Source organism: Anthonomus grandis, chromosome 22 (genome assembly GCF_022605725.1).
Source record: "Anthonomus grandis grandis chromosome 22, icAntGran1.3, whole genome shotgun sequence".
Classification (NCBI taxonomy): domain Eukaryota; kingdom Metazoa; phylum Arthropoda; class Insecta; order Coleoptera; family Curculionidae; genus Anthonomus; species Anthonomus grandis.
The window spans coordinates 8449561-8473137 of record NC_065567.1 but is presented as its reverse complement, the minus strand read 5'-3'; the positions used below and the strand labels follow the sequence as shown (position 1 = coordinate 8473137).

General features: G+C 32.1%; 1 protein-coding gene across 13 annotated transcripts in view; it reads right to left on the bottom strand.

Annotated features, from left to right (window-relative positions):
• LOC126748994 (twitchin) overlaps positions 1-21092 on the bottom strand; it is a 96018-nt gene extending 74926 nt beyond the window's left edge. For 4 of the 13 annotated variants that reach the window (XM_050458581.1, XM_050458571.1, XM_050458572.1 and 1 more), the window contains exons 1-20: positions 20914-21092; positions 20333-20695; positions 19980-20001; positions 19290-19452; positions 18721-18862; positions 17763-17901; positions 17501-17704; positions 17137-17438; positions 16662-16885; positions 15990-16568; positions 15751-15930; positions 15348-15647; positions 8218-8319; positions 7904-7960; positions 7793-7843; positions 7510-7725; positions 7028-7357; positions 6796-6825; positions 6586-6720; positions 5015-5188 (exon numbers count right to left, since the gene is read on the bottom strand). In XM_050458581.1, the coding sequence (XP_050314538.1) occupies positions 5015-5188; positions 6586-6720; positions 6796-6825; positions 7028-7357; positions 7510-7725; positions 7793-7843; positions 7904-7960; positions 8218-8319; positions 15348-15647; positions 15751-15930; positions 15990-16568; positions 16662-16885; positions 17137-17438; positions 17501-17704; positions 17763-17901; positions 18721-18862; positions 19290-19452; positions 19980-20001; positions 20333-20645 (3663 nt within the window). In that variant the 5' untranslated portion in view covers positions 20646-20695; positions 20914-21092. The remainder of the gene's footprint in view (positions 1-5014; positions 5189-6585; positions 6721-6795; positions 6826-7027; positions 7358-7509; positions 7726-7792; positions 7844-7903; positions 7961-8217; positions 8320-15347; positions 15648-15750; positions 15931-15989; positions 16569-16661; positions 16886-17136; positions 17439-17500; positions 17705-17762; positions 17902-18720; positions 18863-19289; positions 19453-19979; positions 20002-20332; positions 20696-20913) is intronic. The other 9 variants (XM_050458582.1, XM_050458578.1, XM_050458573.1 and 6 more) reach the window with 8 other exon arrangements.
• Between the last annotated feature and the right edge of the window lie 2485 nt (positions 21093-23577).

Here is a 23577-nt window from a genome sequence, read left to right as displayed (position 1 = left end):
TGGTAATCTGTTCCTAGCCTTTCGAAACTTGCAGTGATAATTTGACTTTCTTGATTTAGTCTATTAATATTGTTAACATGTTCTATAATGACTTTAAAATTAAAATTTTAATTTTAATTTTGGTATGCCCGTTTTTAAGGTCGTCCCAAAAGAAGGTATCCAAATGGTAAAGATCAGAGCTATAAGCATTTGTTTCATTACTTCCTATCCATTCATTATAGCGTTGCTTCTTGAACTAAATAAATAGTCTTGAACATCACGGGTGGCATGTTTTGTTGCCAAAATAAATTTCGATATTCCTTCAGGGGCAATCCTTTTAAGAGATTTTTAATTTGAAGAAAATTATGGTACTCTAGTCCAGCTGAATATCATGATAAAATAACAGAACCTAAAATTTTATTATTTTTAATACCACACTACACATGAACAGAACTTTAATCATTAAATAGTTTTTCTCATAGTTCTGCAGCCCAGTGAAGTGTATTGTGTCCCAAGGTGGTAAATATGGCCTCGAATGTCCAAACGATTCAAAAAAATGTGACCGTTTCATTGCCGAATTATGATTTGAGACACAAATTGAAAGCGATTTTCGTTCTGTGCAACTATTAAATGCTGAAACGGAAGTATGCGAAAAGACCTAATTTTATCAAATTTTAAAGTTCTGTCAACTAAGCGTTTGACGTAGAGGAAGACGTCCATACTGAATGTCTCGAGCTGCACCCGAAACCGATTGGTATGATTTCTTTTATAATTGTGTAAAATAGTTCTGGTTCGACATTTTTTTTTAATTATATAATGATTTAGTTTCTTAAAATAGGTTTTTAATTCTGATAATTGTTTTTACCTTTTTTGCTTCACTTTTCTTGAGACTTGTAATACAGCGTTAATTTTTAGTTTTAATGTAATACAACGTTAGTTTTTCCTTTGATATATTTCATTATAAAAAACTAGTATAAAATAATAATAGATCGAAATTTCCATGACTTCATATTTGCATTTTCTACTTGTATACTTTATATTAATATATGTAATAAGATTGTATAAAGCGAAAATGTGACTCTTTAAGAATCGAAAACTCAAGACAGTTGAAGACATACAGGGTTTTAGTAAATAAGTGCGATAAACTTCAGGAGGTGATTCTGCATGAAAAAATAATGACAGTTTGCTATTTGCTAAACGTATGTCCGCAAATGCTTCGTTTTCCGAGATACGGAGTATTAAAGTTTTTCTTATTTATTGCTCTGAAACCGGTCGATATATGCAAACAAAATTTAAAGGGTTTTAAGAGGTAGTTATCGCGCATTTTTTTGGATGCAATTAAGAATTTTATGTTTATTATTGGCGCGCATACGGGTAATGATCTCAATTTTTTTAAAGAAAAAAATAGTACGCCACTGAGATATTTTAAATTAAAATTAATTTTTAAATTCCTCGTTCAATTTGTGACAAAAAACCTTTCTCACCTTTTTTTCGTATGTGGCGCCGTTTTTATGCAAAAAAAATATCTGGACGCGTATTTTTCATTTAACATTTTTTGATTTTATCAAATTTCTTTGTTTTTTTTTTATATAATCAAGAATATCTCCGTTATTCTTACCACCACATAAAATTTAGATATACCATCTGAAAGAGAATTAAATTTGCTATAAAATGGGTATATTTAAGTTAAGTAAGTAATTTTTTATACCGGGTGTTATAAGAAGTTAAATGTAACATTTGAGAAATGTGCAAAATTAGTGGTATCTTCTTCGTTGTCGTTTTTCTAAAATTTGGTAAATAGGGACATGTTTTTTTTCAGTAAAAACTACTGCATTTAATATGCTTTTCAATGATATACTGACTTTTGTGATGGCTATTTGTTTTCATAGCAATATCATGGGCAAAAGAAAGAAAACCACAAAAATTAAAATTTTTCAAACTTGATATTTCTTGATCTTTTGAGCACCAATGCGGTGAGTACTTGTAGATCTATCTTCGCTAAAGCCAGCCGCACACCTAAGTTACAAATGTGGCACCACATTTGTCTTTCGACATAATTTCGTTCAACATTTTGTACATTTGCCACAATTGCGGTACAAGCACGTACATCAGGGCTTAGTTCTGTTCCGCATTTGTAGCCATGTCGTCGTCTTCTGATGACGATTATCCGGGGAGTAAACACAAATGTTTACTGGTGTGGCTTCAAATGCCGTTTGGTAGCAAATGCATCTTAGGTAAGTGGATCCAAATTGAATAACACGCGCGCGTTAAATACTGTCTGATGCATTTGTGGAAAAGCATTTGTGGCGCAACATTTGTATCGTAGGTGTGCGGCTTGCTTATCACAACAACTCCACAAATTTCCATTAGAGAAGCCGTAAACAAATAACATATCGCGATATTCATTCTTTAAGAAAAAAGGCAAGTTTTCCTTCTTTTGTAAATGGCAATGAATCCACAAAAGAAGGAAATTCACAAACCATGTATTACTTGATTTTAAAACAAAAGCATAGATATTTACAATTTGACAAGAACTGCCATTAAGTTTTCACTTCGACTTAAAGTAGTTAAACAAGTACTAGTAATTTGATTTAAACGTGCTTAAAAAAATAATGCCTAGTTTCACAAACATTGAATATCAGGATATCTTATTTATTTACGGTGTCGCAAATGGACTCGCGGGAGGCAGCAAGGGAGTATGCGCTTCGTTTTCCTAATAGACGGCAACCCCATAGAAGTACATTTGCAGAAGTGTTCAGAGGCCATGGGAAAACTGGTTCCTTTTGAGGTTTGCGGATTAAAGAAGGTGGTCAAAATGTTCAACGCTGGAGACAAGAAACTGCGATTATGAGAGCTGTTACTGAAGATAGATCTAGAAGTACCCGCCGCATTTGTGCTGCATTAAGGATTCACCACTCCACTGTACATAGAGTTCATAAAAAAAAATAATTTGCATCCGTTTCATTTTTAAAGTCCAGGATTTATTGCCAGTGGATGGTGAGGTGAGGCTTCGATTCTGTAGGTGATACTTGAATAAGTTGCAAAAGTGGGGAACAGATCAAATATTTTGGACAGATGAAGCAACATTTACTAGAGCCGGGATAATGAATTTAAGAAATCACCATATATGGCATACAGAAAACCCTCATGCGACTGTTGTTTCACATTTTCAGCATGAGATAAGGGTCAACGTGTGGATAGGATTAATGAGAGGTCGCCTTTTCGGGCCTGTAATACTTCCTGATCGGCTCAATTCCAACGAGTTTTCAAATTTATTAAATAATGACCTTGTTGATTTTCTGGAAGAAATCCCCTTAGCCGCTAGATAGGAACTTTGGTTTCAAATGGACGGATGCCCAGCCCATAATGGCAGAATTGTACAAAATTCCTTGAATCAATGCTTTAGGGAGAAATGGATCGGAAGATACGGTCCGGTAAGATGGCCGCCTAGAAGCCCTGACCTTACGCCCCTTGACTTTTATGTCTGGGGCACATTAAAATCTAATGTTTATACTATTAACATTAATACTCGAGACGAACTAACTAATCGAATTAGTGTGTGTTGCAATGAAATGCGACAAAAACGCGTTGAACTTGAACGGGTTGTTGATAGTGTCAGAAGAAGATGCATCAAATATATTGAAATATCGAATTGTATAATTTTAGGTTTGTTTATTAAAATTTTGATTTTTTAATTTTGGTCAATCAAGAAATATAAAATTTGAAAATTTTCAATTCTTGTGTTTTTTTTTATTTTGCCCATGATATTGCTGTGAAAACAAATAGCTATCATAAAAGTAAGTATGTCATATTAATTGCAGTAGTTTTTGCTGAAAAAAAAACATGTCTCTATTTACCAAATTTTAGAAAAAATGACAGCGAAGAAGATACCACTAATTTTGCACATTTCCCAAATGTTACATTTAACTATTGATAACACCCGGTGGAAAATATTACTCAAAAACTTAAATATACCCATCTTATAGCAAATTTAATTCTCTTTCAGATGGTATATCTAAATTTTATGTGGTGGTAAGAATAACGGAGATATTCTTGTTTATATGAAAAAAAAACAAAGAAATTTGATAAAATCAAAAAATGGTATATACCTGAAGAACTAACAACTTTTCGAAAAAATGTACTTTTTTGTTGCAAATGACTTGTTTATCCACCTCTTAAAGTTTGGCTGTTTATATAATAGATTGGGTTTATTGAAAATACGGGCACGTCAAAAAATATGCTATTTTTCCTCTAAAATGGAACACCCTATAAATAACTCTTAGAAATGTTCTGTAATCATATTCTCTTTCTCTGGCCTTCTAAGCTTCTCACGAAGAAACACAACAGTCACGGTTTATATTTGAAATGTATGAAGGTGAAAAGTGGACAAGCTTAAGAAACGTACAAGAGAATATTTTTGATAAATAACTTCTACATTCATAGAAGAAATTAAATGTAGTTTCTGACTACGCTTCGAGTTCGTAGTCAGATCAATAGTGAACGTCAGCACCTGCGATTGTGACTAGCAGCCTATACTTGGGTTACCGAACAGATGGAGTGGTCACGTGATCGTTCTGCGCCGGAGGTGTGGCCTAGAGCCTCGATAGGGTTCATGACTTGGGGTTTTATTTAATTTTATTAGTCGAGCGGCTTTAGATCGTTTTGGTTGAATTTTCTGCTATTCGAATATTTGAATCTTCGCAAATATATACTTATATTCAATCTATAAATTTAAATCTCACAGGCCTACCAGCGCAGCCCCTAACTTGTTATTCCTTCTTTCATTTTAAAACACATATTTAAAAAAAGATAAAAGTTACTTAAGTAATTCTTAAAACCAGATTATGATCATAAAATTATATTTTATAATGGCCAGGTTCATCAGAAAAAAGCGCTGCCTGAGCGCTCGATTGTTGCTCAGATATGACAATCAGGTGCGTCCTTGAAAATCATATGACATTGTTAAAGCAAGAACTAAGCATTTGCTTACACGCAATGTTATGTTTGCCACTGACATCAAAGCTTTATATTATACCTTAGTTAGTTTGGTTTTATCCCTTCCGGCAAAATCCGGCTTTTCATGAGGCTCAAATTTCTCCAAAACTGGTCTGTCATAATCTGGGATATTTTCCCAAGCATTTGGGTCAAAATTCTCTTTTTTTTTACCTTTCTGGACAGCCACTTTTTCAGGTTTGCTTGTTTCTACCGACTATTTAAAAATTATAATGTTAAATATATATATAACTTTATAAATAAAAAATATGGAAGTAAAATAACAGAAAAAAAAACAATCTTATATAATCGCAGCCAGACATAATTTATGTTGGTCACCTGTCAAAAAACCTGCTTAAACCTGTCAAACAAAACATAGTTGTCACTCGCAAAAAGCAATTGTTTTGACAGGCATCCAAAATAAATTATGTCTGGCGGTGACTATACTAAAGAAAGAATATTATACAGTTAGTCAAAGTTGAAATAGACGTCTGGCCAATTCAAGACTATACTTATTGGTAAAATTTACTTAAATACCGAGGAACCTATAAGCAAATGGCGTCGCCATTGATGAAAAATGAATATATAAAAGACTAATCTAATTCCGGTTTTTTTATTTGAATCATTATATTTAATAAACAGATATTTGTTTTGGTATTAGAAGTAATGGCAAGTATTGGCAATGTAGGGCCAATTCTAAAACAAACAGTATTTTTGAAAGGGATTCTTTGGTTCGTAAATGCTTTAACCCAAAACATGGCTGAAATTCATCTATTTTTGATATTTACCTATTTTTCTTTCATCATTTTTCGCATTTTATCGTAATTGATTCAACTTGGCCTATTTTTCAAAACTATTGGAAATTATTATTTAGATGTTTTAATTACATTAGTCTAAAATATATGAAAAACTCGTGAACAAAAATTAATATTTTACATGAATTACTAAGAAAAAATTTAAAAACTGTACTTTGGTATTTAGTACTTTTTGAAAATATGAATTTAAGAAATTTTTAAGATGTCCTTTTTTCTTTAGAAAATAGATTATATTGATTTTTAAACAGTGGGCGAAAAAGATTCAAATAAATAATCCAGCAATTAGAGAAGTATTTTGTAATTCACATTAAAAATAAGGTTTCTAAATATTTCTTTTTCAACCTCAACAAATCGAGTGTTCAGCTTGAATTGACTAGCAAATGAGAAGAAATTGTTATCACGGAAAGGCCTGAAAATTAAAGCCTTAAAGATAAGCGGGTTTAATAATATACAGTATTTTAAAATGTTAAAGGTTCTTTATACAAAACAGACTATAGATTTTTATAAAGAAAATTGAAAATAAGATTAAAAAATTACACACAAATTCGTGTGTGTGTGTGTATTAGTTTTTATCTAGAAATATAAACCTTAACTAGAAATTAATACTCTAGTATATAAAAATGGATGAATTTTCCTGATTACTATTAAATAAGCTTATCTTTAAAGAAAAATAGAAGATATAGGAGAAGAAAATAAAAGACATAAAAAGAGAAAGAGAAGGCGGAAGAATGGAAGAAGATGCCAGAAGACATAGACAGTAGTCACAGAAGATTCCGAAGATCCAACGAGTAGTAATTACCTTCAAATCGACCTCTAAGCTAGCTTTTTCGGTAGATTTAGCATCTTTTTGAACCGGTTTTAACTGAATATTCAAGAAGCTACCTTTCTGAGGCTCTAGTTTAGGAGGTATAACTCTTTTCGGTTTTGGTTCAGGCTACATTATAAAATTTAGGAGAATGGGTAAAAATGAAGGATTTATTTATACATAATAAATGTAAAATATTCTTACCTTCGGTGTTGTTTCAGTTTTTGCTTCAGTCTGGGTAAGTGACATTTATATTTACATTACAGCATAGGATTAAATCCAACGATGACATGAAACAGAACAAACAGGATTTCGTTTAGACTAGTATTACAACAAAATTATAAATATATATATTGCATATGTATGTTGTTAGTTCGCTGTAAATATATAAGCATTTAAAGTCGATGTTAGAAAGCAGTACACCAATGTGGTATACCTTTTTAAGTAAACCTCGTGTCTGACTGAGGTCAGGTGCAGGCTCTTCAATCTTAGGAGCCTCCGTTTTTTTTGCTTGAGTAATTTTAGATTCAGGAGGCTTTTCTGTCTCTTTTGTTTTAGCAAAAGCTGCGTCTTCTAATTTTTTTTGTTTTAATTCGCTTGATGTTATTATCTCATCTTTTGGCGGTGGTGATGTTGAATTTTTTAGTTTTTCGATTTCCTTTGTTGGAGACGATTTAGATTTTACTAGACTTGTCTTAGAAAGCTCTGGTTCTGTTGTTTTTGCAGCTGCTTGATTTACATTGTTTACAGGAGATGTAGGAGTTTTCTACAGTGAATTAATTTTACATTTTAGTATAACAAACAAATAATATTAGAAATGTTTGGAACTTAAACATACACGATTTTATGATAAAAAACTCATATTTAAAGCCAATTTTAAAATTGATGGATTTTTCATTTTCAACAAATATAACTTACCACTTCTTGTGTAGATTCTAACTTAGATTTAGTGCTAGTAGTAACCTTTTTCTTTTTATCTTCTGCGAATGAAGAGCGCCTAGAGTCAGTTTTGGTATGCTCTTCATTTTTTACAACAGAAGATCTTCGACTGGAAGATTTAGTTTCGTCTTCTTTTATGATTTGTTCTTTTGTCTGAACGATTGAACTTCTTCTAGATTCGGTTTTTTCTTCAATCTAATGGAATTTTTGAAATATTTTAACACGTAAATTGCTAATGAAAAGGGCTTCCACAATACGTTACCTTTTGAACAGAAGTTCGCCGAGTACCTGTTTTTTCTTCCTTTTTATTTTCCTAACATAGAACAAACACATAATTTAGACAAATCCAATATAACAAACATGATATACAAACCTCTTCCTTTTCGATTTCCTTTTTAGTTAAGCTTTTGGTGTCCTTTTTGTCGTCTTTCTGCGTTTTTGTTTAAAAAGGTTTAGTTAGTACATAATAAAAATGATCGACATATAACAATGACAATACATTATTAATAAACGATACATAAATGCACAAAGTATCAAAATAGTGCCGAAAAGGCGTAAATATAATCAAATATAATAATTATGTCGATTATATAAGACAGGCATTAGCCGCTTTATTAATGAAGTAAAAAAAATCTTTATAAAGTATCGTTGATTATGTTTTGAAAATATATATTATTATGAACTAACCTTCTGAAGAACTTTTACTTCCTCTTTCTCTTCAACCTTTTTTTCCTTTATGACTTTTTTAACCTTTTTTTCTTCTTGCTTTTCGTTCTTTTTTTCTTCCATCTAAAATAAATATGCCTATGAATTTTATTTTCGAAGGTATATTTAAAAAAAATCATTACGGCTTTTTATTTTTAGTCAAAATTGAGAAACGTAATTCATTAGAAAAACTAAAAAAATTAACCGTAAAAATAACACACTCTAATTTGAATTGAAATATATATACAGATCGTGTTATCGTGAGCTACGTATTACCCAAAATAATGGCAACACCCCTTGGTTGCGGCTTGCAGGCGGCGGAATTTTTCGTTTTTATTTTTTGAACCGGGAGTCAGCAGACCTCACTTTGCTGTGTTACTGCACATTGCATTAATAATTTTTGAGCGTTATTTTCGTGTTTTTTTCACTATGGCTGTTTATACCCCTTTCGAAAGAGTTCAACTAATTAAATAGTTTTATGGAGGCAATTCGGCAGTACAGTGTAGAGATTTGTTTTCAAATTATTTGAGAATAGACCGATTCCTTGTGCAAAAACGGTTTTAAATGTGGTTACAAATTTTGAGACATCTTTTTGTCTTCAAGATTGTAAAAAATGCCACACAAAACGTCAAGAACTACCTGTTGTGGTCCAGGATATAGAACGGCGGGAAGAAATGGTTTGCAGTAACAACTATATATATATACATATATATATACAACTATATATATATATATATATATAGTTGTTACTGCAAAAACTGGAAAAAATATGGGTACAAATGTTTCAAGTATTCAAAAACTTAGGAAATATTTCCTGAAGACCAGTGGCGAAGAATGGAATTTTGTGAGACCATGATGGAAAAGGCAAATGAAAACGAATATTTTTTAAAACATATTTTGTTTTCTGATGAATCTTCTTTTTCATTACATGGCAAACATAATCCTTCCATTGTTCGTTATTGGTCTCAGGAAAACGAGCACAGAAGTTTTCAGTTTCGTACCCAGTATCCTCAGAAAATGAATGTTTGGGCAGGTATTTTGGGCGACAATGTTATAGGGCCATTTTTTATTGATGGCACTTTAAACGCCCAAAAGTACCTTGAGTTGCTACAAAACCAAGTTCTTCCTGCCATTCAAATTCTACCTGATGTGGACCTGGGATCGGTTTATTTTCAGCAAAATGGCTGTCCTGCTCATAACGCGGCTAGGGTAAAAGAATTTTTAACAAATACTTTTTCTAACCGCCTTATTAGTGGGACTGGCGATATTAAATGGTTTCCTAGATCTCCAGATTTGTCTCCAAATGACTTTTATCTGTAGGGTTACCTTAAGCAGACCATTTACAAGCATGAATTTAGTAGGCCAACAAATTTAGAGGAGTTGCGAAATAAAATTGCCGAAGGTGCCAATTCCATTTTACCTGAAACTCTTTTGGAGGTGCGAAATAGCTTTTACGATAGGTTAAGTTTTTGTTTAGCCAAAGAAGGCGGTTTACTTGAGCCTTTTATTTAAAAAATGATATGTTGTTAAGTTTGTTTATTAGAGTTTTATTTCTGATTTTTTATTATATTTTTATCAGAGTTGATATTTATTTTTTTATTAGAATAACGCTTTAATTTTCATTATGCAAAACACATCATATTAAATATTAAATTTTAAGATTACAATTCTATCCGGGTTTTACACATTGTCATGTCTTTAAAACCCGCATTAGAATAAATATTTTAAAAACGCCTGGATTTTCGCGTAATATTTTGGGACATTTTGTCGCCAAACGACGCAGCTCCCACGAAAATCATATGTTTACTAATCCCGTCCTCGGGCCGGCCGGGGCGGTGCTCTGTCGCAGGCACTCGTACACGCGCGACGTTGCAAAATTTCGCCTCTATGCGGTTTCCTATAAGTAACGAACGAAAACACGATCTGTATATATTATGCGAATATGAAAAACTTCACAATTAAGTGAACACTTGAAAGTTAAGTCATTGATTTATTTTAAAACTTGTTTTTTATTACAAAAAAACACGTTTTTTAATACTTCTGAATAAACGGAGACGTGATGCTGTCTAATTTTTGTATGTACAGGGTGCCCCATTTTCATGCGTTTTATGGGGTATCTCGCTTATGCGTGGAGACAGAAACTTGCGGTTTTCGCGACAGTTTGCTACTTTTTTGTGAAAATTAATATGCCGTTGTCAAAACTTTGACAGCTATCATAGTTTTTAATGTAGAGGGTTTTTTTTTTTAAATTTAGATGTTCGAGCACTCCTCGTATCTTTGTTACCGTATAACATATTGAAAAAGTAAAAAAATTGTTTGGATAGGATATCTTCTGTAGAATTTGATTTCGGCATCCGTTTTATTGTAAGATTTTTTATCTTTGAGAAAAAAAAATAGTTTTCTTAAATGGAACACCCTGTATATTTATAGACCCTTAAACTGATCGTATTTTACACTTTTCAAAAATATATAACAAAATGCACTTGTCTTCAAAAATAAGCAAATAAATAATGATTTTCAAAATTTAAATAGAAATTTTGATATACGAGTAGTAGGCCATTAATTAATAATAAAATTTATAAAAAATAGGTGCTTATAATCATAATATAATTGTATATTTGTATCGTATGTATCGTAATATTTCAAAGCTTTTAAATATTTTTCTAATTGGCTGTTGCGAATGGCAAAACAAAATACTAGTTTTTAATAATCGGTAACCATGGAGATGATTGACACTTCACACAATCAATAATTTAAACTATGCAAAATAAATTTGAAAATCGTCATAAGTATGATATGATTTCTTGCTATATCCAATGTAATGACAACGCGGATGAAGCAACTGAATTTTACTTCCAGAGGTAAGATTTTATTTTTTAATTTAGAATTTCGTGAAGTAATTCTAATTCTATTATTTTTTATAATATAGATATCCAGAAAGGCCTCACTCTAATACAAGATTATTTAACTAAATTAAAAACAATTTAATATAATATGGTTCATTTTAAAAACCAAGACCACAAAATTATAACCTATAAATTGAAGAAGACACTATTAACGTGCTATCAAGTGTTGCTGTAGATCCGGAAAACTCTTGTAGAAAAATAGAGCGTGATGTAGGAATTTCGAAACCGAGAGTTGAAAGAATACTTAAAACAAATAAGTTTAAACTCGTTTACAATTTACGCCCTGGCGATGCCCAAAGACGCCTTCAATTTTGTCATTGGTTCGTAGACCGGTGCCGTACCAGAAATTTTGAGAAACAAGTTGTATGGTCGGACGAGGCATTTTTCTCTAGTAGTGGAATTTTAAATAGACATAATTCACGAAACTGGACGCAAAAAAATCCGCATAACGTTTTTCCAAGAGAACATCAGGGCAGATTTGGGTTGAGTGTCTCATGTTTAATTGTTGGAAGAAAAATTGCATATGTTATGTATGAAGGTAGCTTAACAGCTAATCGCTACTTGGAAATTCTTCACACCAACCTATTCGAACTCTTGGATGATGTTCGTCTAGCTCAAGTTCAAAATATATATTTGCAACAAGATGGAAATCCAGCGCACAATGCGCGAGCTGTGACGAACTGGCTGGATGAACATTTCCTAAATTATTGCATCGAGACAAATGGACCTGTTCGGTGGCCACCTAGGTCCTCTGACCTTTCATTTTGGTTTTTTTTTATGGGGCTATCTTCAAAATAAGGTTTACAAAAGGCGATATGATTCAATTCAAAATATGCGTGGCGCTATAGAAGATGCCTTTAGAGAATTGAGAAGTCGCCCTATGATTATTCTGAAAGCCTTGGAAAGAATCCAAAAGCTATGCTGGCTGTGTATTAGAGAAAATGGGTCACAATTTGAGCAATGTTTATAATTTTATATATGTAGTGGCATTTTCTTAATAATTATTGTTAATTAATTTAATCTTTTGTTCTAAGTTACAAGTTTCCTTCTTTTTATATAGGATTAGATATATTTAATACAAATCGGTGTAATTACGATTATAAGCACCTAGTTTTTATACATTTTATTCTTAATTCATGACCTACTATATCAAAATTTGTATTTAAATTTCTAAAATTGTTATTTATTTGCTTATTTTTGAAAAAAACTGCATAGTGTTATATATTTTTGAAAAGGGTAAAATACGACCAATTTAAGGGTCTATAAATAAAATATGAAAGATTAGTGAAAAAAAGGCTCCTATCATTTCTACTAAAATTTAAAAAACTCACTCCCCAACAATTTGGATTTTTAAATAACAAATGCACAAATGATGCTATGTTTTCCCTTTTTAATAATGTATACTGTAGCTTAAGTAACCAACATCCTACGGCAACAATCTTCTGTGATTTTTCTAAAGCTTCTGATTGCGTAAACCATGATATCTTAATAAAAAAAGTTGCAACACTACGGGTTTAGAGGTATGCCCCTCGAACGGTTTAAGTCATATCTCAATAACAGGAGTCAGTTTGTGAGAATTGATGCTTCGTTCTCTTCTTGCAACCCAATAGAATGTGGAGTGCCTCAAGGTTCAGTGCTTGGCCCTATTTTGTTTCTCATATTTATCAATGATATCGCTAGTCTGAATATTAAGAACCTGCCTATTCGCGGATGATACTAGTTTTACCTGGAGTAATCCGGATATTGCCGCACTTCATAAAATCATATCAAGTGACTTAACTTCTATCAAAGCATGGTGCGACTCTAATCTTCTCTGCCTTAACATCTCCAAAACTAAATTTTTGTCCTATAAAAATAATTTGCAATCTTTTGTACTGGATAACGCAACCATTGACGAAGCCGACTCAGTGAAACTTTTGAGGCTTACTGTTGACAAGTCGTTAAAATGGGACATGCACATTAACCCTTTAACAAGAAAATGAAGCTCCGCTTGTTTTGCGCTAAGATCAATTTCCAAGGAGCTTAGCCTCTCAACCTCTATAACAGTGTATTTTTCCCTCTTTGAATCACACCTTCGTTACGCCCTTCCTTTTTGGGGTGTGTGTAGTGTCACTCAATTTGATAAAATTTTCAGACTTCAAAAGAGAGCTTTGCGTTATACACTTAGACTTAGTTATAGAGCTCATTGACAGGATTTCTTTAAAAAAATTAATATCCTAACTTTGCCGTCACTACTTATATATGAGTCCGTTTGTCTAATTCGTAAGCACGTTTCATCAAATTCAGATAGGCCATCCCATAATTATCCTCTCAGAAACGCGGAGTATGATTTATATCTGCCTACTCCACATTCAGAATTGGTAAAAAACTCTATATTGTACAAAGCAAAAAAAATGCACAATCATTTGCCATTAAACATCAAGTCCATCACATCTTTTCCTACTTTCCGTAAGGCATTAAAATCATTTTTACTGGATAGAGCCCTTTACTCAGTAAACGATTTTTTTAATACTTAATTTTAACTTCACACACACACAGACTGATTTATTGTTTTTATATGTACAGTTTTATGTAGCTATATCTATATCTTACTTTTCTTTTATACTTTTTTAATGAACACTTTTGTATATTTTTTTATATATACTTTTTTGCTTTTTTAGGTTTCCCTTTTTTTTCTTTTTTTGACATTGTATACATGTAATTCTATATTTTTAAATTTTTAATTGTGTTTTATTTATTTATTCATACTTTTGACCACATACAATTATTGATTTATATAAGTTTGTATATTTGTTTTACTAGTTTTATTTTATTTTTGTGTGTTTTGTTTGTTTTTATGTTTACTTTAGTTATCAGCTTTGTCTACAAATTGTAAAATTTGTTGACAATAAAGCGATTGATTGATTGATTGTTTAAATATACAGGATATTCCGTTTAAAAAAACTCTATTTTACTTTTTTTCTCAAAAATAAAAAACCTTACGATAAAATGGATGCCGGAATCAAATTCTCAAAAAAAAACCTATTAAAACCACTTTTTACTTTTTTAATATGTTATACACTAACAAAGATACTTCGAAAATCTAAATTTTTTAAAAAGACCTTGTAGATTAAAAACTATGACAGCTGTCAAAGTTTTGACACCGGCATATTAAGTTTTACAAAAAAGTAGCAAACTGTCGCGAAAACCGCAACCGAAACCGCTGCGTTTCTATCTCTCCGCATAAGCGAGATAACCCATAAAACGCATGAAAATGGGACACCCTGTATTGTCTCATGTGATACAAGAAAAAATCGTTTTAGTATTTATGACAAAAACGGTCGCAGCTTTATGTTCAAAACAATGTTAACCTTAACCTTAACTATGGTCAATATTGAAAACTTTATGAAAGAATAACATTTGACTGTTTTGTCAATATTAGTATATAGCCCATTTTCAATTTCAGTTAAATTTAAAATTATCAGGGCGATATAAAATCAAGCAAACCTAAAAATATCAAAGTTTGCTTTGCAGAAGCTCAATTGTTAAGAAATAATTGACAACATGTTATGACCATATTGATAATTTGATATAAATAACAGAAAGCAAGAGTATTAAGAGACTTGACAAGATAACATTTTACATTAATTGTGTGTTTTTTCACTTAACTATTGGTTCAATTCAAAAGGTTTTTTTTTGTTCATTTCAGTGTTGGTACAATTAGCCGCTTACCTTTTACTCACCGCTCATTAAAAGATGAACTACTAAACTACCTTTAAAACTAAGTTTACCTCTTTAAAAAAGAAATAAGTTTACCTTATTAGATATAGGTATTATTAATTTCTCTATATATTAACAATATAGTTTTTTACAATAACTGGAAATTACCTATCTGACTTGGCGACCAGCCAACGACAGCGAATAGACAAAAAAAGATGTTCCTCTTATTAAAATTATATAGAGTAGGAGAGATTAAGAGAGTTGCGAGAACATTTTATTGTTATATTTATTTTTATCGTATTTAAAAAAAAAAAAAATTCTGCAATTGTTTTCAAAATACAGAGAATAAGAGTTTTAATATTCACCTTAATGAAGACAAATAATCGGTCAAAATAATCTATTTTTCTTGCTTTAACTATTTTTTTTTGTAATGAAATGTTGAAGAACAGGTCGATCTTTTAATTAAATAATTATATACAATGATTGTAATTCTAGTTATTCACAAACCTTCTGTTCTTGGATTTCCTCTTCTTCCTCTTCTTCTTCCTCATCCTGCTTCTTTTTTACTGTAAGAGAAGCGGAGGATTCATCCTCTCCAAATTCATTTTTCGCCACAATTTTGTAAGTAGCGGAATGAGTAATTTTACACTTAGTAATAGTAAGTCGTGCTACTGTGCCATCAAAAAATATTTTCATGTCACTAGATTGAGTAATAATAGAAGTATCTTTGTACCATGTTATGGTAACTGTCTTATCTGTAACTTTTAATGAAGATATGAAATCCGCAGATTTTCCTTCTTCAATTGTCTAAAACACAAAAAAAAATAGTAAGTCAACATTATACATCAACATTATCCAAATGAAATTTTGCTTTAGTTAATAATTTACAATAAGTTATTAACTAACTTACAATATTGGTGAGTTTACTCAGCTTAGGCTTTTCTCCTTTTGGTTTTTCATCTGGAGGCAGCTCTGTGACTTCAACAGTTTGTGAAGTGGCTTCACCCTTTTCATTCTTGGCAACTAGTTTATATAGACCCTTATCTGTTTTTTGAACATCTGCTATTTCAAGTTTAACTGCAAATTCACCCTAAAATGCATATGTTTGTATTAAATTTGATTAAATAGATCACACGTAAAAAATCTTACTTCTTTAACTTGTTCGACATGGACTTGATGTCGCGAATCTTTTTTTACTGCCGTATCTTCTTTGAACCATGTACAATCAGGAGCATATTTACTAAGAACTTTGCACTCGACAATGACAGTTTTCTTTTTTATTATTTTTATAACTTTAGGCTTTTCTTTTATGACTGGAATAATCTCAATATTTAAAGTTAGATTAGCGTTTAGTTCCCCATGTATATTTTTAATATTACACTTATAAAGTCCTGAGTCGTCTAGCCCAGGATCTTTTAATTCAAGCTTTATGTAGTAAATATCTTCTTTTACGCTCTCAAAAGTCATCTTAATCTTACTTGTTTCGTATACTTGATTATTCTCTCGGTACCACATAATAGTGGGTTTTGGATTTGACTCGACCTTGCATTCCATAATAACAAGTTTACCTCCTTGGTGGGAAGTGATTTTTGGTTTTTCGACAAACGTTGGACCATCACCCTCAGGTTCTGGCTCTGCTTCGATATTTAGATTGAGATTGGCGTTGCTTTCACCAAATTCGTTTTTTACGTGGCATCTATATGTACCACCGTCGGGAGCGGCAGGATCCTAAAAACGATGGTAAAAAAATTCATTATTTTTTACATCGTCTTGCCGAAATAAAATTGGTAAAAGCTTTCATTAAAATATTTAATTTGGTACCTTGATTTCAAGAATCAGTTCGTATATATCTTCTCCTACATCTACGATTCGAATCGTTGTCTTAGAGGATTCCTTAATACTTGTGGTTCCACGATACCACGTGACATCAGGCTTAGGTTTTGCCTTGCATTTGCATTTCATAGTAATAAGAGTCCCAGTTTCATTTGGAATAATTTTGGGTTTCTCCATAAATGAAGGCGCAAAACCTGCTGCATCATCGCCACCTGTAATACGCCAGAGCATAAAGAATTATATTTTTCGATACTATACAATCATGCTGTCAAATCAAAAGGCCATGCTCATGCAAAATGACATTACACAGGTCGAACTGACGAAGATTGACAAAATTGAGCATTGTAGTAGTAGACGTCACTGTAACATAAATTAGAAATTACGATCATTAACGGAATTGAGACGTTTCACTGACATATAATTACAGATATGGTACGATACGACTGCTTTGACGGCAGCCTACCTTGGAAATTAAGTGCGATATTGGCGTTGCTTTCGCCATAAACATTAAATGCGTTACATCGATAATTCCCGCCATCTAGGCGGGTCGGATTGGCTATCTCTAAAGTAAGGAGATATGTGTCCTTTGTCATAATTTTTCTGAGCATACGGACACGAGGACTGTCCGCAATGCTTCGTTCGCTTTGAAACCACGTAATGTCAGGATCTGGATTAGCCTCCAATAAACATTCCATAATAAGAACATCGCCCTCTTGCCGGATCGTAGGTTTCTTAGGAAAACGGGGGGCCTTTCCGGAAGGAATTCTACGAGAAAGAGTGGCATATGAGGTGAGATTCAGAAACGAAACATAACACGCTATTCTTACTTAGGTTTCTCATTGCCTTCGAAGTTTAAGTTGATAGTGGCCACCGCCATACCGTAACTATTCTTCGCGACAGCGCGGTATTCTCCTGAGTCAGTCTTCTTAACGTTTTGGATCTCCAATCTGGCCAAATAGTAGAGCTTCTGGTCTAGCTCCATAGAGACAGCATATCTACTATCTCCAGAAATTTCTTCTTTGCCGTGATACCTACATAAGGTTCTTGTTAACCACCCAGCTTCTAACGTAGCGCATTTTGTATACATACCATTGCACTTCGGGCTTCGGGACCCCGACACACCGGCACTCAAATAAGATGGTGGAGCCGTCGTCTGTTTGCCGAATGACCGGACGCTCAGTGAAGGTTGGTTTGATGCCCTCTTGCTCAGGCACCGGCGCTTCATCGCCTAATGCAGATCAGAAACTCTTCTAAACTGGCTATTGATTCGTTACTTCAAAGGACAGCCAGCAACTCGCACAACTTACAATGCTTACCGAAATAAAAAGCTCAGCTTTTAATCGTTGCGACTTAAATTGTGTTAAGTTAAAGTAGTGATATAAATAAATCAATTTATAATATCAAACCTATTTAAATATATGTGGTATTGTAAAAACTCTGTGTCGCATTTTGCAAAAACATGGCCTTGAAAAGTAATCTATGTGAAATAGTACATGTGTCGAATGATGGTTCATCTTGTACGTAACCTTATATTAGGCTTTTCAACATAACTAAAACACTGGAAGCGAAACATTTCCCTATATCTTCTGAACAGCATGGCAATGGCATGGAATATAGTCATTTTTATCTAATCTAAGCTTGAACTCACACAAATGAATTCATTAAATCAATATACACTGATTAGAATGAAAGGTTAAAAAACTGCAAATTAAAAGCTGAGCTAAGATTAAGCGTCGGTTAGTCCATTGTACTGTGCACGAGTGCTGACTTACTTGGATCTTAGCTGCTGCCAATTCATTGCTTTCGGAGTATTTAAGGGGATACGATAATAAAGAAAATGAGCTCACAATTTTTTTAAACAAATTGCTTATTATTTGCAAGTCAACAAATGCAGAAACATTACTCCAGAAATTGATTGATTACAAGCTATCTTTTAAAAGCTTCCGTAATTAATTTCGCGTAATGAATAAAGGGGTTGAAAGGAAAGTTATATTGGAGCTGCTTAGGCATAAAAAGCAAGGAATTAGACACACCACATTAAACTTACTGTCAAAGTTGAGGCTAATCGTTGCGTTACTTTCTCCAAGTTCATTTTTTGCAGTCACCTTGTATTTGCCAGCATCCTCAACTGTGACATTTATTATTTCAAGGGTTGCAAAGTAGGAGTGTCCATCTTTATCTAATCTCAACTGAAAGCAAGTTCTTAAGATTAATAATTATTTTTAGGATTATGCCAATTGGTTTTGTGCTCAGCTTATTTAGGCCCAATGAAGCCCTCTTGCCCCAATGCGTCTTCATAACTGATATATTCTCATATGTTTTGAATGCTTCAAATTACATCCACTGCCAATTTAAATAATATAGTGGAAATAATAGATAAAGATATGCAATATGTCTTAACCCGAATTAAATATAATAAAACATATTAAAAAAATTGATTTACCTATATTACATATAGAGAATTATAGATATTAGAAATTTGAAAACCTAAACATAGTTTATTCAAATTAATGATTTTCTATGTAGAACTAACTATTCTTAAACATAAAGCTTTTCATCTAACGTTCTTAAATCGTTTTAAAGTTTTAGAATTATATCTTTATATTAATTATGTACCTTATGGCGAGGTGTTTCTTTAACAATATTATTATTATGGAACCAATTGACAACTGGACGGGGATCAGCTTGTATTCGACATTCAAAAAGCAGTTTTTTGCCGTCTTCCTCCTGTCGAATTGCAGGTTTCTTTGCGAAAGTTGGTGCGAGGCCATCTATTTGTCTAAAATAAATTTTAGCTTTTAAGTTTTAAAAGCCATATTTATTTTGTATATCTTATTCTGACAAACACATTCAGAAGAACTTAAAGTATAAGTGATACAAATATTTAATTATAATTTACTATAGTAATTTGAAAAAAATATTTGTATTAATTTAATTAGTTTCCATAATTTCTTCTGGGAAGAAACATACAAAATATTAAATACATTTTTAAAAAATGCGGCAAAAAAAAGTTAATGTAACGTAATTTAATATATAAATATTATTTATATATTACATAATAATATTAAAAGCACCAATAGTAAATAAAATACAATGGCAAATCTTTTTATACAGATCCAATATCAATATTATTTGATATATTATCGTAAAATTAGGTAAAATTGTTAAACTTTATTTCTCTTTCTAGCAACAGAAAAATAATAGCCAAATATTTTAAATTTTATATTAGACTTGTATTTAAAGATTTTCTAGAACATTTTTTTAATGTATTTGTCAGAATTTTTTGCTTTTATTTCTAAAACTTACTTTTCTTTGGGCTCATCCATAGCTGAAAATAAATGGTTATTAGTTAATAAAGATCATATACAATATAAATAGTTTTTATAATTCACAATTGTTCGCGTACTGATAAAAATGATCCAAGTACCTAAATTAATTTTGTAATGTAATTAAATAGGCAAACTCAACAAAAATAAAGGAAATTATATGCGATAATCAAACGCAATTAATGGTAATATACCTTTGATGGATATGTCCTATAATTTGAATCCATATAATATATTTATGGTGTGGATGTTAAAATTAAATTCAATATAATATAGTAACATTAATATAATTAAATTTGATTTTTCAGGAAACTATATTTTGATGATACTTACGACTAAAATTAAGATTGATGGAAGCAGCCACTTCTCCCATGGTGTTTTTTGCTTTGACCTTATAAAGGCCGGCATCGGTTTCAATAACATCATCTAATTCTAGGGCTACCAAGAATTTATTAGGGCCTATTGGCTGAATTTTAAAAATGGTTCTACTGTCTTCAGATAGTGGTATATCGCTGCGGTACCACAATATTTCGGGCTTTGGTGAAGCCAGTAATTGGCATTCAAAAACAAGTTTATTGCCATCATCTTCTTGCCTTAGCTGCGGCTTTTGAGTAAAGCTGGGAGCGAAATCTTCCGCCACTCCCATGCTGTTAGCCTTTTCTTAAACTGATGTATATCATTGACATTAGCCTTGCCCTAAAACCAGGAGACGGCTTTAATTGACGTAATCCAAAGTGAGGAGTGTGTTATAGGCGTAGCTGCGTAACTGCTGATCTAGGGTTAATTTAGGTGGATATTCGGACACTACACTTAATGAAAGCAAAGTTTATTCTGTTATTTGATTTTACACTAGATATGCACTTACGCTTGGCACTAACACACTTTAAAGATAACGTCTCTTCACTTGAACTTACTTCCTTGCAAGGATGATATTTGGGTCAAATGCCCAACACTAAATGCACTCACACACTATTCGCGGTTCGCGATGTACTTCGATGTCCCGTCGTACGGCGCGTCGTCGAGTCGTCGAGTCGTCGTTCGTCGTCTCTCTTTGAGTTTGCTTGGTGGCCTCCAAAGCACTGACTAACCGAATTCAATATGTACTTCAGATCTAAAGCCAAGCGTAACGACGTCCCCCGCCAAACCCCACTATAGATGAGAGGACCCTGCGTCGCGACGCCGCCACTTTAAAAAATTCTCGAGGCCACTAGGATCCACGATGAGCAGTATTAACTTTTTCAAATTTTAGTCCCACCTCTAAGAGGTAAGACACTTTACTGACTCACTTAGAGGAGCTTAACTTTCAAGAGTCGGAGACAATGCCTACGTAAATGACCAAATGGTTCTTGTTTTCTTTTAAATGGGGTTTAAAGCTTTGAGCAGCAAAAGGCGTTATTTTGTAAAATTTATTACAAAATATTACATCACAAAATTTATAAATTCAAAGAATAAACAGTTTTTTTAGGCAACTGAAGCATTGCAAATATACTGCAGATCCGATAAATTATTAATTCCATTCGATAAACTACAAACTGAGTAAATCTTCTCAAAAAAAGAAAAATTTTATACAATTCTCTTAAAATAGCCGTAGGCTGTGGTATTTTTAGAAAAGAGCGGAGAAAAAGAGGTGTAATTTTATACAGCCGCGATTCATGCCAAACCATATAGGGCGGCACGGATACGAGTAAAAACGAAAATGATCGTGGACCCGAATTGAATAGACGTTCGTTTTGCTCCTGCTTACTACTGAAGCTGAGGAGCATACAGAACGCCAATGAAACGCCGCTATGCTGAACGTAATATTTTATTCGTTTACAATAATTGTGTCAACGCCTTGGGAAAGCGCGCTGTTTATGTTTTTCATAGTCATAATAGTAGCGGACGGATCACCAAAAGTTTAAGCTTGCTCTACTTACAATGGTATAAATAAATCATTGGTATTTTTAATCTTGATGAGAAATAGGTTAATTTTAAGCATTGTCCTTATGGTTAACTCATTTTTTTTAGTTTGGCAGCCATAAATGCGTACATGTTTCAATGTTTACAGGTCTTGAGAGCAAGTTTTTCAAAACTGTTTGTGAAATTTGTCAAATTCAGTCATAGTTCAAACACGTTGTTTCTTTTTTCGTTCCCTTTTTAAATTGCTTATATATTTCTTTTAACAACTCTGTCATAATCGTAAGCTCTTGTAAAGTAGAATTTTAAGTAATAACTGTGAATTTTTTGTCACACTCTTTCTACGTGCAATATAAATATATTTTTGATGTGAAATTATAGGTTTAAAAAATGTAGTAAATAGAATATAGTTTTAAAGATAATAGAATATTGGCACAAACTATTCTAATCAGACGAAGTCATAGTCTTTTGGAATTTCAAAAGAAAGTTTATGTTTAATTTTTTATGTAAGATTGTGTCTTGTCATAGTAAGGATGTCTTAAAAACGTTGCAGTTTCTCAATAAAGTAATTCTTAAGATATAGAGTAAATAGAAGTATGATAACTTTATTTGATAATACATTTGTACATTCTAGTAGACGCTTTTATATGCAATTAAATATATCGAAAAAATACTGTAAATACTTGATAAATATTATATTTTATATTTGAAAAGGCATCAATGCACATATTATTTTTAAAAAATACTAATAATAATGGCTTTTTATGATCAAGCAAAATAATCTCGACAGAAACAATTTATTAATTTTGAACTGAATAACAGCTTGTCTAAATTAATTTGTTAAAATTTTGTACTTTTTCAATTTCAATTTTAGTAAATAAACTTTTATCATAATCTGAATAAATAGTTTGTACCAAACATAAAAATTAACGTTTCGGCCTGTGGCGCGCGTTGGCAATAACTTAAAAATAGAACACGGTGGTGTATGTACGCTGTATACTTTGACATCCTAACCATTCTACTGAAAAAAAAATTAATATATTCACAATTTTTGTTATTTTATTGCAAAGTACCTCAAAATAATAAACATACATATGTATATGCCTGGGCACAAGGTAGTCAAAATGCCAAAAAAAAAAAGAAATATTATTAAAATTCACTCAATAGGTAATAATAAATAAGTGATAATGATTGATAAAATAGTTATTTCTTAATTTTCATAGACATAACAATGATGTATTGAAACTATCAAATAATAAACTAAATACATAAAAATAAATAAATAAATAAATAAATAAATAATATCCTTATTTAGCAAAAGCTACATTCAATAAAAACATAAATGAAAAATAAAGTAGAAGTTGGCCATAACTGTATCAGGACTCTCCGGCTTGTCCATGGATGGTCTCGGTAATCCAGAGACAGCATCCCGGTTCCAGAAATATCCTGTCAGAGGTAGACCATAAATTAAAACTTGACTTAACCTAAACATTATTTCCTTGCCCCACTTATTAAAAGCACAGTTAATGGTTGTTTGCCTTATAATAATAAAAATAATGTCGACTCAGGTTGATCGAGTCGGTTCAGTTGCAAGCAGCCGATGACACACATTTGGACTTGGTTGACCTTGCTGACCAGACACATTGGTTCCCCCGTGTAATACTTAGAAATGCTTCGGTAGT